General features: G+C 37.7%; 1 protein-coding gene across 1 annotated transcript; it reads left to right on the forward strand.

The window, feature by feature from the left end:
• The first annotated feature begins 737 nt into the window (after window positions 1-737).
• c3h7orf25 (chromosome 3 C7orf25 homolog) lies at window positions 738-16,111 on the forward strand. The gene is made up of 2 exons (XM_034059077.2): window positions 738-924; window positions 14,096-16,111. The coding sequence occupies exon 2, from the start codon at window positions 14,112-14,114 to the stop codon at window positions 15,360-15,362; it is 1,251 nt and encodes a 416-aa protein (XP_033914968.1). The 5' UTR covers window positions 738-924; window positions 14,096-14,111; the 3' UTR covers window positions 15,363-16,111.
• The last annotated feature ends 809 nt before the right edge of the window (window positions 16,112-16,920 follow it).

The following is a 16,920-nucleotide window of genomic DNA, read 5'->3' on the forward strand; positions in this document are numbered from 1 at the left end:
GGAAGTGATGGTATGGCCCCCACAGAGCCCTGATCTCAACATCATCGAGTCTGTCTGGGATTACATGAAGAGAGAGAAGCAACTGAGGCTGCCTAAATCCACAGAAGAACTGTGGTTAGTTCTCCAAGATGTTTGGGCCAACCTACCTGCCGAGTTCCTTCAAAAACTGTGTGCAAGTGTACCTAGAAGAATTGATGCTGTTTTGAAGACAAAGTGTGGCCACACCAAATATTGATTTGATGTAGATTTTTCTTCTGTTCACTCACTTTGCATTTTGTTAATTGATAAATATAAACTATTAACATGTCTATTTTTGAAAGCATTCTTACTTTACAGCATTTTTTCACACCTGCCTAAAACTTTTACACAGTACTGTATACTGACAACTGTCAATCAAATCACAAGTGATCCCACAAGTACAATATGCACTACTATCAAGCCATTCATATAACAAGCAGCAATTGGCTTCTTATTAATCCTAATTATGTCTTGCCCATGATTGTGTTACTTTGTATACAAATGATTAATAACCACATGATGACGACATCACCAAGAAGCTCTTGACATGAAATTGCATATAAGAACATTAGAAAGACAGTTAGTTATGTGAGTATGTAATGACCTCTAGTGGTAATTTTTATACCGGCATCTTCACCTTTCTCGGGTTTGACCAGCGCACACACTGCTATTGTCCTATTTTCTACCTCATTCAAGTTCGGCCAATAAAATTGCTGAAAGTGATACCTGTCGGAGGATTTTCAACAACACTCCGCTGAAGAGAACGGAAGCGGAAACGTTTCTTGAACTGTAAAAATACTGTATCTCTGAGATTGCGTTCTCTTCCTGTTTGAACGTAAGAGGCCGAAGTGTTGCTGGGTACAGAAACAGCACACATTAATTTACAACGTGAAGGGGAGAAATAGCGTGAGTATATTTACTGTAGATATTTTGGAGTTATTAATTTATTTTTTAAGTGTAAGACGCATATCATAGATGTTTTTTTTTTTTAAATGTTGAATTAACTTTGCAATACAAAAGTAAAGTCAAGCGAGGAGGTAAAACAAATACACAGGACACGTATTAGGTTTCATCTAGTATTTAAGACTGTGTCGTTATGTGTATTGGCATTTTATCAGGTTATTATTAGCCCAACAACATCCATATACCGGTCAGGTATGAAATCGGATTATTCTTGACAACTGTACTGTAGCGCTACTTATTTATATACTCGTTAAGTATTGGTTTCGACCATTCACATTAGTTATGTTTTTATACAGAATATTTCAGTTTTTAAAGTTTATAATTAAATAGATATGTTTAGCACTCGTGCCGGGTTTTGTCATTCTCAAATTCATCGTCTTTTGTCTGAATTGAAACAGAAACGTACGGCGAGCCGTTGAGTATAAATAGTGACCGTGAGAAATTTGCATGCCTAGTATTGCACCAAACAGATGGTTGGGATGGGGGTTCGGGGTATCCCCTTCCTCGAGAATATTTTGGACAATTTTCTTATTAATATTTGTCAATGGTTTTATTCACATGAAGCGCTTTGTGGCAATTTCTATTGTGAAGGGGGGGGGGGGGGGGGGCTTGATAATTGGCACCCGAAGGCGCTCTGGTGCTAAACTTTCATAATAGTTTATCACCAATTTTCAAAACGATTTGGATCCATTTAACTTATAGCAGTAAACCATTATTGGTTTGTTTGGTGTTTTCAATGAGAAACAGTGCAATGATTGGTTTAAAAGTTTTGGGGTTTTTGTGTGTGTCATTAGAAGTAACCCCATAGAAGTGGTACACATTTGTGGTCTTTTCAAATCTTATAAAAGTATTTTGTGAATCTGTTTCACGCTTATACATTTGGCTTAACACTCCTACAGGTGCCCAACTTTGTTCAGTCATGTAACGTTTTCTTAAGAAATATGGTTGCAGTCTTGTTATCCGATTTAAGTATGACTATTTTGTGGGAGGTGAACCGCAGGCCAGCTACTGAGTACGTGTCCCTGCTTCCATAAATTATGTGTATTTTAAGAAAAATAGGTGTACATAATCAAGGCATCATTTATGATTCTGCTGTTAGTAATGCTTCAGGACTGTTGGTGTGAAAGTGTATGCCCTGACTGCGCTTCCAAGCAGCTTAATGCTGCAGACATCTGGGTACTTTTCATATGAACAGGTCCAGTGCCTACAGATGGCACGAGAATAAGAATATAAGAACATAATTTAAACAATCTTACAGTTGCAATGTGTACAATAGCTTGGTCCAGGTCATTTTAAATGAGGAACAGTGATAGCCCACTAAGTACATTACCCCCACCCCTATCCCATCCAATTTTACACCTCTCAGAATTACACTCAGCTTTCTGTTTTTAACCAGTTCTATGTCCAATTGCTTGTCCACCCCTGTGTTCTGATTTGTAATTATCAATAAGGATTTCATGCAGGACTTTGTCTAAGGCCTTTTGAAAATCAGGATAAATTATATCATAAATGTTGCCATCATTTACATTAGCTGTAACAGCCTCAAAAAAGTCAAGCAGGTTAGTTAAGCATGACCTCCCTCTTCTGAATCCATGCTGGCCAATCCCTAGTGTTGCTGTACACATAGTCTTAAAGCTTACCACTTAATATTGCTTCCGGAAGTTAAACTACTGTAATATGTCTGTAATTACCTGGGTCTGTCTCATCCCCGTTTGCAAGCTTCCAGTCTTCAGGGATCTCACCAGTGTATATTTCTACCCTTGGTTCCTTAAGAGCCTTTGGATAAATCTCATCTGGGCCTGGTGTATTTTTTAGCTCCTGTAGCTTATTTAATAACACTACTTCACTGATGCTGAAATATTTAAGACCTGTGTGTGTGCAAACTGGCGGCATATTATTTGTATCCTTTGGTGAAAACATAAAAAAAATGGTTTGTGTTAATACATCAGATATTTAGCAGTCCTCATAAACCATGTTATCGTATTCATCCCTTAATACCTTAACATCCTGTTTTAACAGTTATTTTATAATATTGGAAGAATGTGGTATTATGTTTAGCATCCCTGGCAATACTTCTTTCTTGATCTCTTTTGGCCCTGCTAACATCTATTTTTACCTGTTTAAGCATCCTCCTGAATTCTTCCCAATTGTTTGCTCTTCCATGTTTCCTGTAAGTCATATATAGCCTTATTTTTTTATTGATCTGTTTAACCATCTTGGTGACTTCTTGTTAAACCTGGTCTTTTTCATTTTTGGTATATTCTTGTCCTGCATGGCTTGCATTATAACATAAATCTGTTCTATTGTACTTCAGCTGTCATATCCTCCAGTTCCCCTGCCCAGTCTATTTCTCTGTTCATGTCTTATCCCGTAAGTTAGCCTTTCTGAAATGATACGCTTTAGTTTGCACACTTTAGTTTTTTGTTTACTTGACCCTAATGGTTCTTCTACTTCTATATTACATAGCAGGTCCTGGTTGTTTGAACACCTGATCTGAAATAGCTCTGTCCCTTGTTGGGTTTTTGACACACTGGGTCAGGAATCAATCATTTACTGCATCGATCAGTTCAGTTTCTACTGTACCACATTCCATTGAAATTGCCCATAATTACAGTATTCCTGCCCCTACATGCATTTCCAGTTGCTTCATATAATGTTTTGCTATCATTCTAACCTGGGGGTCTGTAACATACCCCACTAGAAAAAAACTTCAGTGCTTTAACCAACCAGTTCTAGCCAGATTGAGTCGCTTTGTTTAGCAGTTTAATAGGCTTGTAACAATAACGATAATCAAATTGTTTATCGATTGGGACCCCACGATAACAAATCGATAATATTATTGAAATCGAATATTCCATGAAATTAAAAACATGTCTTGTATATATTAACTTACTGTCAAGAACATAATCTGTGTTGTTACTCTAAAAGTTACTGAGAACATGCATCTGTGAACAAGGATGATGATGCAGAGGTCAAGAGTAACCTGTATATATATTTTGTTTTAAATCAGTCCCAACTGTAGCAGCTTGAAACTAATAATATTTAACATTACTACGTTGTCACGTGCAGCTGTTTTAGAAAGGTGTTTTTTTTGGGGGGGGGGGGGTTTACCTTTTCATTTTGAAGCAATGCACTATCCGCAACCTTTTTCTGGATCGTAGCTCAACGTATGTGAGCCAATGAAACATTGCAGGTTGTACAAAATAGTCTGCCACCAGTAGAATGCAAAATTATTGCACACGATCTGCTGCAGTATTTGTAGATTATTATTATTTTTTTAATATATTAATTTTGGACACTCTCGCAAAAATGTTCACTCTCTTAACAATATCAGTTGAGATCTCCTAGGATACTTAACCCGCACCGGATGCCCAGATCTACCAATCAGTGAGGAGAACCCAGTGTGGTTATTGGCTGCTGTTAAGTTTCAATCAATAAATCCTGTCCAGTTTTCTTTCTGAAATTGAAACAAGCTTAGAATCGCATCGGGAACCTGTAACGTTACACTTAATTGGATTTAAGTGCAATAAATACAAAAGACAGTTTTCACGGTGAAGAATGAATTTCACGGTCTGTGTCACATTTCACGTCCGTGAAATAGGTAGGGCCTTAGTAATGTACTGTATAAGTGTAAGCAAATCCACGTGGGTGAAACGCTTCTCTGAGCACGCCAGTATGTGACGCGTTTTTGGTTGCGATGTGGTATGTAGATTGATTAGGACTATACATGTATGAAAGATATTGTACATGTCTTGGTTGCGATGTGGGCAGTAAGTCAATTAATAAATCCACATACTATTTATTATTTATTATTATTATTTATTTATTAGCAGACGCCCTTATCCAGGGCGACTTACAATTGTTACAAGATATCACGTTATTTTTACATAAAATTATCCATTTATACAGTTGGGTTTTTACTGGAGCAATCTAGGTAAAGTACCTTGCTCAAGGGTACAGCAGCAGTGTCCCCCACCTGGGATTGAACCCACAACCCTCCGGTCAAGAGTCCAGAGCCCTAACCACTACTCCACACTGCTGCCCAGACACGTATGAAAGCGATATTATACATATTCAAGTATGGGTATGGAAAATAAAATTATTAACCAGAGTTGTTGAAAGTTCTGTTTCAGGAAAGGGTAGGTTACCTGTAATGTACTGTTTGGAAAAATAACAATATAGTTGTATTCACTGAAGATAATGCAAATCTAAGTGGCTATGCAAAGTCATATAAAGTTTTGATTAAAATATGACAGCAAAAAGTGAAATGCATCTCTGCAGCCGCGGCACACTGGAAGGGACTGCTGCTTTCGCTAGCACAAGCTGGGCCATGTAATTCATAAAGGCCACCATACATGGGGCGATTTTTGTCGTCGGTGAATTTATCGTGAGAACCTTCTCACCATACACGGGGCGATTTTTGTCGTTCAGTGAGAGAATGGCAGAAGGATGACTGGCGGTGCAACTTTTGCTTTGTCTGTGTTAAAAGTTGCAGCTTGTGCAACAAATTCACGGCCCGCGATTTTCTTACAGCATATATATATATATATATATATATATATATATATATATACACACACACACAGAGCATATGGACTATAGTAGCATATATCAACCAAAAATTATAGCAGATCGGCATACAATGTAATTAAGTGTGTGCTGTATATGTAAGGTACTTTATAGCATTGTAACGACCCGACGAGCTGGCAAGAGGATTGTGTATGAGAAGTGTAGTGGAAACGACGCAGACAGAATAACCACAACAAATTAAGAGAAATACTAATTATTATTTTGGCGTGGACTGTGGCTGACAGCGGTTCTGTTTATTGTAAAAAAAAAAACAAAAAAAAAAAACTAGTAAACCGTGAATTTCAAAAAACGAAGACCCTGCTTGTGTGAGTCCGCTTTATTTTCACACGCAGTATCATAGCGTGTTAATGCATCATTATCTGTCCTATTAATTGTGTACAAAGTAGGACTACGGTAAAAAAATAATCATAAAAAAATAAGTGCGCTAAAACCATTTAGTTTCAATTTTAAATAATCATTTTTTTGCATTGTACAGTAATATGAACAAAGCATCACAATGCATTTTTTGTTACCGGTAGCTTATATGCTAAACTGTAAAGGAAGTGCGCTATAGCTGTAGATGTTTATTTGAGCTTATGTACTAAGGCCAACTGTAAGAAAACACAATGTTATTTTTCAGGGCAACAATCTATTTATTTCAAATGTAGCACTTATGTTTGTGTTTTTTAAACCGGTCACCTAATTTGTTTGGACAATCTATCTGATGTCTGGTTTAGTGAGGGACGGACTATGTCTTTTTTTAAATGTAATTTCAAAATGTATTTTCTAATATTAGAGATTGACTGGTAGGTCTGTCCTGCCTAGGCTTTTCACATCTAAATATCAAAACCTCACCTGACGTTAATCTCGGCGGCAATTTCTTTAGTTGCCTTACTCCTTTCATTTTTATCATGATACTCTTTCTTTTTCGTATTATATAAAGATGTATATTTCTCATAGAGATCAATCATTTCGCAATGCACTCCTGTTGCCACGTAACTACAGACACCATTTATTTTACCACGTGACATCAACAGCAGAACTTATAGGTTGATTCCGAGCGACTTGTTGCCAAGAGTAGAGGGGAGCTCCATTCTCTGACGACCTGTTTCTCACAGACGAGAGAAAATTTGTCATCGTAGACGGGCCGATTTTGTCGGACCGACATATCACAGGCGACAAATCACCCCGTATGGTGTCCTTAAATTGTGACCAACCGCTCTATAAAGAGGACTTATTGTTCATTTTTTAAACTGTTGCTGTGAGGGGAATTTTTTTTTAAGCTTTTTAACTTAATTATCTTAATTTTTAACTTAATTATCTAATGATAATCATCATTAGAATTTGCACGATAATCGATGTCAGCATCAGAGTTCGATTTACAACACGAGTTTTTAAAACAGAATGTGAAGCCCTCCTGTATAAGCAAAACTAATGTTGGCAAAATAGAAATCTGAAATTATCTTTAATTTTTTTATTTTAAAAATCTGAAATTGTGTATTTCTGGGTGTAATTCCAAGTGCCTGTTTAATACTGTGTACAAAATAAATTAACATTGTATATGGGGATTCAGGGATGTAGATAGAAGCCAGGAAAAATCCATGTCTATTTTCATAAAAATCCTGGCAATTTTCATGAGATGTTACTGGAAAAACTCTTCTTACCTATCTTATGTCTCTGTGGCAAAGACAAGTGAATGAGTGGCCTCTTGATTGGTTTCTGGAGATTAGGTGGATTCAATTGGCTATCTCGGTTACTAGTTACTGTCCCGCAAGTTTCAGTGACGGAAAGAATTATGTAATTAAAGTAGAAAGCAAAAAATAAGAAATAGGTGCTGTTTTTTTATTTTATTTTTACCGTTTCTAAATTGGAATATTTTAATCTAGCTAACGGTGTGTCATGAAAATGCTGACTTTTTAGAACTATGGCCCAGGCAGCCCAGGGCCGGCCCAGATTTAGGCCGCAATTTTGATGTGGCCCAGGGCCTGCAATCCGAGACCAATGTGGTTGCATAGCTCAGTAGACACTCCCATACTCGAAAGGTAAATAGAAAGCTGAATGCTCTGCTAGCAAAGACAGCAGTGGATCAATATTGAATGGTCATTATTTCTACATCATACAACTTTTGATTTATAAAAAATATGAAATAAAAAAAATAAAAATAAAATTTAGCAGGTTAACTCTCAGGTTGCTTCTTTCACATAATACACGAGCTGCAGTGCATTAATAATTATGCTTAATTGTAACAATTACATAAGAACATAAGAAAGTTTACAAACAAGAGGAGGCCATTCAGCCCAGCTTGCTCTTTTGGTTGTTAGTAGCTTATTGATCCCAGAATCTCATCAAGCAGCTTCTTGTAGGATCCCAGGGTGTCAGCTTCAACAACATTACTGGGGAGTTGTTTCCAGACCCTCACAATTCACTGTGTAAAAAAGTGTCTCCTAATTTCTGTTCTGAATGCCCCTTTATCTAATCTCGATTTGTGACCCCTGGTCCTTGTTTCTTTTTTCAGGTCAAAAAAGTCCCCTGGGTCGACATTGTCTAGCCTATACCTTTTAGGATTTTGAATGCTTGAATCAGATCGCCTCGTAGTCTTCTTTGTTCAAGACTGAATAGATTCAGTTATTTTATCCTGTCTGCATACGACATGCCTTTTAAACCCGGGATAATTCTGGTTGCTCTTCTTTGCACCCTTTCTAGAGCAGCAATATCCTTTTTGTAACAAGGTGACCAGAACTGATCACAATATTCTAGGTGAGGTCTTACTAATGCATTGTAAAATTAACATTTTAACATTTTTTATAGCTTCCCCACATTGTCTAGATGAAGACATTTCTGAGTCAGCTTAAACTCCTAGGTCTTTTTCTTGGATTCCTTCTTCAATTTCAGTATCTCCCATATGATATTTATAATGTACATTTTTATTGCCTGCGTGCAGTACTTTACACTTGTCTCTATTAAATGTGATTTGCCATGTGTCTGCCCAGTTCTGAATGCTGTCTAGATCATTTTGAATGACCTTTGCTGCTGCAACAGTGTTTACCACTCCTCCTATTTTTGTGTCAACTGCAAATTTAACAAGTTTGCTTACTATACCAGAATCTAAATCATTAATGTAGATTAGGATATCAAAGGACCTAATAATGATCCCTGTGGTACACCACTGGTTACCTCACTCCATTTTGAGGTTTCTCCTCTAATCAGTACTTTCTGTTTTCTACATTTTAACCACTCCCTAATCCATGTGCATGCATTTCCTTGAATCCCTACTGCGTTCAGTTTGAGAATTAATCTTTTATGCGTGACTTTGTCAAAAGCTTTCTGAAAATCTAAATAAACCTGTCACAAAGACTGCCGGAGTGGGTGGAGCCAGGAAATAAAACAACGAGAGAGGTGGAGTTTTGGTGAAGCTGAGCGAATGCTTTCGCTCAGCATTTAATAAATAAACAGAACAGAAAATAAAAAGGTTGTAACAAAACAGCACACGGCACGTGAAGCCAAAATAAACAGACAAACAAAAACGGACTAGACAGACAAACACGGTGAGCAGATATTTTATCTATTCTTTTTAACGTTAACTTTACCTCCGTCTCCAATCCCGTTCTCCACTCACCGAACACCCAACCCCGAGTGAATGAAACGTGCATCTATTTATACTGTTGTGCTGGGATTCAATTACTAATCAATTATTCACTTGAATCCCAGCACGTGAATTAATTCTGTGCAACCCCGTGCTCACATACTATACTTTAAATGCACGTGCAGAGATGTGCAATCTCGTGCCTAAATACAATTATACATTTTAAATACTCGTGTTACACAGACCCGTTTATATCCCGTGTACCAATGACTATACACCAACATTTAACACACCACACGTAACATACAACATATCACACACACATGCATACGGGCAGGGCACATTGCCGCATATACCCCCCCTTGTGCGCAGCACACATGGCCTCAACGACCACCTCCCCCCTTAAAAACCCAGCAGTCCAGGACAAAGTCTCGGGCTGGGAAGGAAGGCTTCAGTGGGCCCATGGCTGGCAATGCTGTCAGCACCCCTGCCGGTAGTGGCACGGCTGACAGCATGCTGGTCCACTCCTGCAGCGAAATTGCTGCGGGGGATGCTGGTCTCCTGACCTCTCCCCCTTTCTTCGTAGCCAGTAGCTCCCCTTGGTGGGGTTCCGACCACAGTACTTCCTGCTGTGATGCGGAGCAACAGGCAGCCCCAGGCGATGCGGAGCGGCTGGCAGCCCCAGACGATGCGGTGCAACAGGCAGCCCCAGGCGATGCGGCGCGACAGGCAGCCCCAGGCGAAATGAAATGCAACGGGAATGAACGAGATTCCCAACTCTTGCTGTAATCATTTTCTGCATACAAAAATGTACTTTGGGATGACCGGTGCTCCAGAAAGGCATCAAACATGTATCAGAATAATATGTAAACAAACAAACCAAAATGTAAAATAACTGCAAACTGAACCACAGCAGAAGCAACAGATGCACACAGAGAGTCTTTTTGAATGTCGAGTGTTTTTTTTTTTTTTTTTTAAAGGTATGCCTACAGTTTTTGTTTGCTATCCTGTAGAAACCCCACCATATGTTATGTAAAATGAACATTTTTGTTTATAGTTGTGTATGCTTTGGAGTTTACCGATTTACAGGATTAAAACTGGAACCTGATGTTGTGAAGACCATAATACATAAATATTTAAATTGATTTTCCCTTGTTTAATAGACGGACTAATTGTATGTTGTAGGTAATTAGTATTGTATTTAAAAAAAAAAAAAAAAAACGGTTGAATTGTCATCCCCGTGACGTCACACAACATTTCCCCCTTCCTCCGTGATTTTGAACAAGTTTACCGTGACTGCTTCATGATTTTTAATACAAATTTCTGTGATAAAATCCCAGCCTTACTAATCAGTTATAAAAATAGGAATAATCAAACCAAAAATGTCACTCTCCTCCATCTAAAAGACTGAGGTTGGCTTGTCAGAAATATCGAGAGGAATTTACCACAGAATGGTCATGCATTAAAAGTGGAGTGTCTCAATCTCACGTCTGCTGTGAATTCTGCCGGACAGACTTCTCTGTGAAAGATGATGGGCGTCATGACTGTATCGCTCACATAGGCACGAAGAAACACCAGCAATAAGCAAAATCTGACACCTCATTACTGTACGTTTGTGCAAATGGGTTTTGAGGTTTAACTTGCTTTAAATAATGAATTAAGTATTGGATACTAAACAGCATTTTGTGTTTTGATAGTTGCAGAGTAGTAAAAATGGAAATAAAAAAAAACTATGTTAAATCTTTCTTGAGGTGTTGTTATTTTTAAGGTTGAATATTATTTCAGTCCAGGTTTGATGGCACTTACTCTTCATTACTAATATTTAAATCCAGAATAAATAGAATAACAAATTTTTTAAAAAAAAGTGTTTAAGTATTTTCTATTGGGGTTGTTCATTTCTAAATGTCATGTGTTTACAATTACCAAATTATAGATTTCTAGGGCTAGCAGCCCCTGTCCTTAAAATTCCGCTATTATATTTCCGCTAGTATTTTCTACTTTCATAAGTTGGCGTCTCTGTATATACTATACAATTGCTACTGTGCTGCATTGAAAAAATATATATTAATAAGAAACATCTGCTACAAATCAAGGATTACTATATATCCCAGTAGGTCTTCCATTCTGAGTGCAGGCTATCGTTCCATAAAAAAAACCAAGCAATTCGCCAAATTTTAGTCCAGCGTTTCAGTCACATGTGACTGCGCAAAGGCGCCTTAAACCACAAATGTGAACAGGGTTGCAGACCTTAATCTGAGGTGGCCGTGGCTCAGCCCTGTAGCGTGAAAGGGGTCTAAGCTATTTGGTAACAACATTTGGATTAGTAGGCTACGACTATTTTATTAGTGATGAGTGATTATCAGTTTTACAAGTTGATTCGATATTTGAAAATAATCCCGGTTATCGGTTATTCTAATAACATCATTCTTAGGGGGGAAAAAAGTCACAAAAAGGTTCCTGATTAAATGTAACTTTTTTCAACAGCACTTTCAAACCTACAAAACATACAGGATGCATATATTGAAGTCACTACTAAAGCAGCATAACCAATATATAAACAATACCATTACAGAAACCATTTTTAAATAAAGAAGAAAAGCACTTGCAATCTGACAAAGCACTCTCTTGCTCTCAACTGCCTGAAATCTTCTCTTAAGCTCTTTTGAAGTGAACCGCTGGAATTGAAAGTGGCTGAGATGCAGAAGTAACTTTTATGATGAGTGACCATAAAGAAAAAGTGAAGTTTTATAGTAATAATAATCAATCAAAATTGTGCAGTTTATTAATCGTTTTGAAGTCAGTTTCAGTGTTTAATAATAGGAAATTAACTGTATTTTCGATTAATCGCTCATCACTACTATTTATATATTTTAATGAATATTTGCTGTTATATATTTAAAAAAAAAAAAAAAAAAAAAAATGCAATTCAGAATCACATGCATTGCATCTTGCCTTTATTATACTGGTAACTGTACACAATCTGTATAACTAGGGCTGGGGGTTTTCAATTAAATCTGTTTTTCTACAAGAAATGTGTTTTCTGTAAATTAAGTTTTTATTTTGTATAAAAGTTTCAAGTGTGTGGAAAATCTCTGTACAGCAGAGATCCGGTAAAACTACAATTCCCAGATTCTCCTCACCCTCACATGCAATCAAAGATGGGAAGGATGGGCCTGAAACTATTTCGCTGGTCTGGTGTACAGAATGCCTCCACATACGGTTCTGTAACAAGAGAACAGGAAAGCTTACTGTGAGAGATATACAGTATGCTGAAAACAAAATGTATTTTTAAAGTGAAATGTGGCATTGTGAGCAAATGTTACTGAGGATAGCTCCCGCGAGATCAGTGTTTCAAACTTTATTTGAATGAAGTATAAAAAAAATAAAATAAAAATAAGATTGTTGGCTTTCTTATCATACAATATGGATACACATTTTGGTGATGCTACAGTATACACAGATCTGAAGAAAGAGAGGAACTATAGCTAAGTGAAACTGTAGACGGGTTGGTCATTAAAAATAAATAAATAAATAAACCTTGTGTATTGTGCAGAGGAGATTTACTTTGTAATACAAATGTTTTATATTACATTATGGAGGTATCATTAGCATTGCACTGGAGGAAATCTCAATTTAACAATGAAACCATTAATCAAAAGTCAAATATTAAAAATATAAATAAAATCAAAACAAACACCCAGCCCCTTACTAACAGGAATGTGTTTATGTAAGTTTAAGGTGTTTTGAGAAAATCTTCAATTTAGTATCTGTCAACCTAATATTTAATTACAATTATGCAGATTGACAGATAACCTAGAGAGTGTGCTTTCTCTTATGCCTTACCAGTAACTAAAGTTGCTGCTCCAAAAACTTGAAAAATACCTTGCTGAAAAATTGTAGCTTTGCTGCTTTCCGCAAAGGGAAGCTTCATGTTCATATCAACATGACGTTAAATAATTTATAAAATGAGATGTAGAAACCTCCAGTGTAAAAATTCCACTTTGGAAGATATGATTACAGCATACAGTACTGTTGATGGCATCCCTGCAGGTGTCATCACTGATTTACATTTGTCTAACAGTACTATAAATGAGCATTGATGACCCAAAACTTACTGCTTTAATAAGCCATTTCTGTAATTTTCTAAATAAACTATGGGTGCACTGATAATCGGTAGCCTATCTGCATGGCCCCGATTTATAAGGGGGAGGGGACACAATTGGTTATCGGCAGTTTTTGTTATTTTAGCCGATTTTAATGTACACCGATATTCAAGCTTGAATTTCTTCCAGCACAGAATTTAATGTTTGGTCAGACGCGCTTACTAATGACACACTAACACTCATTTTACCAGTGCTTTGTAAAGTGCAATCAAAATGTAGTTAACACGACTCAAAAGACCAGTGTTTAGATTTGTTTTTAAGTTTCTGAAGACAATAGGATAGCGAGTTGTGTGCAGAACAGACTTGATGCTATATTAAATCCAACGATGAACTAAACTGCAAGTAGACTATTATTCTGATGCACGTCGTGTGGAACAAACACTAGATCTCTTGCTCGAGTTTTGGTTTCTTTTTGTTACTAATGCTTCCTTACGCCTCTACACTCCCATCACAAAGCTATAGGTTAAGCCACTTCTATCAAGGTGTCATTACCTTTAACAAGCAGTTAACCAATTGACTATTATCTGTAATTCGTTCAGGAAAAGCAGCTGTGGATTTTTCATGGGTGTACATACATGTGGGAACCCATGACATCTAGTGGTCAACCCATTACATTGCAGCCAGGGAACAAGCTCTTATTCGCATACTAAGTTTTGATTCTGCATCACAGTAATCATATCGATCCACTTTTAAGAATCAAAACACCCGGGGCGGATGTGATTCTTATAAACGGACTGCACTGTAATACATAACTTGAATGTTCATGATGCTTCTAATATATTTTATTGTTATATTGCAGGAATAATGCAACCATCATGTCTGTCCAGTCCATGCTTCGTGAAAGGATTGCAGTCGCCAAAGCACTCTTAGAAAGAGTTGAAACACTGTCCTGCTCTCGCAAGGGTGGTGTAGAAGGCAGGGCCAAGCTGTGCAGTAAGCTGAGGGCTGAGCTCAAATTTCTGCAGAAGGTCGAAGTCGGTAAAGTGGCAATCAAGGAGTCCCACCTCCAGAGTACTAATTTGACCCACTTAAAAGCCATTGTAGAATCAGCTGAGAGCCTGGAAGATGTAGTAAGTGTGCTGCACGTCTTCACATATGAAGACCAATTTGGGGAGAAGCAGACACTGGTGGTGGATGTTGTGGCGAATGATGGCCACACTTGGGTGAAGGCCATTGGGCGTAAAGCAGAAGCTCTTCATAATATATGGCAAGGGAGAGGGCAGTATGGGGATAAGAGTATTGTTGAGCAGGCTGAAGATTTCCTTCAAGCTAGCCGACAGCAGCCTGTGCAATACAGCAACCCTCACATCATTTTTGCATTTTACAATGGGGTCTCCAGTCCTATGGCAGACAGCTTGAAGAAAATGGGAATATCTGTTCGAGGAGACATAGTTGCTGTAAACTCAGTGCTATGCATTGAAGAGAGCGAGGAGCTGACAAGTGACAGCAGTTGTGATGAAAATGATGATAATGATGAAGAAGAGACAATACCTGTTACCAAAGTAGACAGAGACACCATCGTCGCCAGCTTGGCTTTCCCAACTGAAGTAAAAGTAGATGTATGCAACCGGGTCAATCTAGACATCACCAGTTTAATCACCTATGTGTCTGCACTCAGCCATGGCGGATGTCACTACATATTTAAAGAGAAAGTGTTGACTGAGCAGGCCTCCCAGGAAAGGCAGGATAAGGTGCTACCAAAACTGGATGAGTTCATGAAAAACAAAGAACTTTTTGCCTGCCAGTCAGCAGTCAAAGATTTTCAGACCATTCTGAACACTTTAGGAGGGCCTGGGGAAAAGGCCCGTGCTGCGGAGCTGATCCGGAGACTTAACGTGGTACCGGATGAGCCTTCTGAACGTGCCTTAAGATTGGTGGCTAGCTCCAAGGTCAACAGTCGCTCTGTCACGATCTTTGGGACAGGAGACACTCTGAAGGCAATCACCATGACTGCCAACAGCGGATTTGTCAGAGCAGCATCGAACCAGGGTGTCAAATTCAGTGTGTTCATTCATCAACCAAGAGCGCTGACTGAAAGCAAGGAATGTAAAGCTACTTCTTTGTGAAAGGACTGCAGCATGAATGTGTGTGTGATTACACAAATTAAAAAAACATCTCCCAGTTAGATTACTAACATACTGTGATCCAAAAAATAAAATACTTAAACTAATAAACACAACAAAGAAAGGGATATGCGTTCAACAATGTCGTTGAGTGCGCTGTAGCTCAATAGCAGAGTCAAGTTTCTAAAGTAGTATTTTTACGGGTTTACCAAAACTTGTTTTCCTTTTGTCCCTCTTTTAGTCAGTTTGCAGAATGTAAATGCACATATACACACTTAATTAAGTAAAAATCATACATGATGTTCATTTTCCTTCTGTTGTATTACAAAATATCTAAAATAAAAAATACAAATACCTCTCCAGTTTTTGGGTCTATAGAGAAAAACTGCAAACACTTTAATTTATCAAATCTAGCAGGGGTGGCGACAACAGTTCAAATTCTTCTTATTGTGTTTTGTTGAAGTGACTTATAGAACCTTTGGAACACTAAGCAGAGCAGGCTAATTCCTGTTCTGCTTAAGGAGTATAAAATGGTATTAATTAGAAATCAATAGGAAACTATTTCTACAAGTTGTGTGATGCTAGTTGTTTAAAGTGCATTAATATAATCTACATTACACGTGTATGCAATGTTGGTGCTGCTTTATAAGTTGCAGATTGATGCACTACAGTAATACAAATGTGTATCAGAAATACAGTATAAAAATGCTTGGAAACATACGGTTAAAATAAAGCTGCACTCTCAAAATAAATTCTTGCTTTCAGTGTTATTTTGTATTAATAGTGGCATTGTATTTGGAGACTGAGTTATGGAATTGCCTCCTGTGCACGTTACATAAGCACTAGATTTGAGATAGTTTGGATGCAATCCAGGATTGTGGTGGCCATGGAGGACGCCTGAAGTCTCTGTCATGCTCCTCAAACCATTTGTGCACAATTCCGGCATGGTGGATGGGTGTATTATCATGAAAGTAGCCATCGCCATAAGAGTACAAGTGCAGCATTTTTAAGTGAACTCGTTCGGCCTTCCGGATTAAGCGAGAGACCCATGAGAACATGCCCCACACCAGGACTTTGTTAAATCTAATTGGTTAGATATGTGCTAATGCCATGGCCAGGCAGTGTCTGTTTATTTATATGTTCATACATCTATGGCACTGATATGTTAATCTATTCATATATTTAACACCCTAAATAATGCAAGATGTTGGTCATAGTTAAGTTACGTTTAGTAATGTCTGCTCAAGCGCAGTCTAGGGCCAAAAGTAGTAGACTTTTTTAAACATTCTATGTAGTAGTATTATTATAGCAGGACTTTACTGTGCTGCTTGTAAAACTAAAGTTTACATTGCTTATATGGAAGGTCATTCATGATATTTCTTAAACAAGCTGGGTGAATTGCAGCATACCAAAATTAGTAACTAGTGGATTAAGCAGGTATAGTCTACTTGATTGGACTAAAGTTAGTACACCTGCTAATCCAGATTGCAGCGTACCAGAAGTTAATCATCACAGATAGATCATCTGCTAAATCACACTAAACAAGATCCTGATTGCAGAG

Source organism: Acipenser ruthenus, chromosome 3 (assembly GCF_902713425.1).
Source record: "Acipenser ruthenus chromosome 3, fAciRut3.2 maternal haplotype, whole genome shotgun sequence".
Taxonomy (NCBI): Eukaryota; Metazoa; Chordata; class Actinopteri; order Acipenseriformes; family Acipenseridae; genus Acipenser; species Acipenser ruthenus.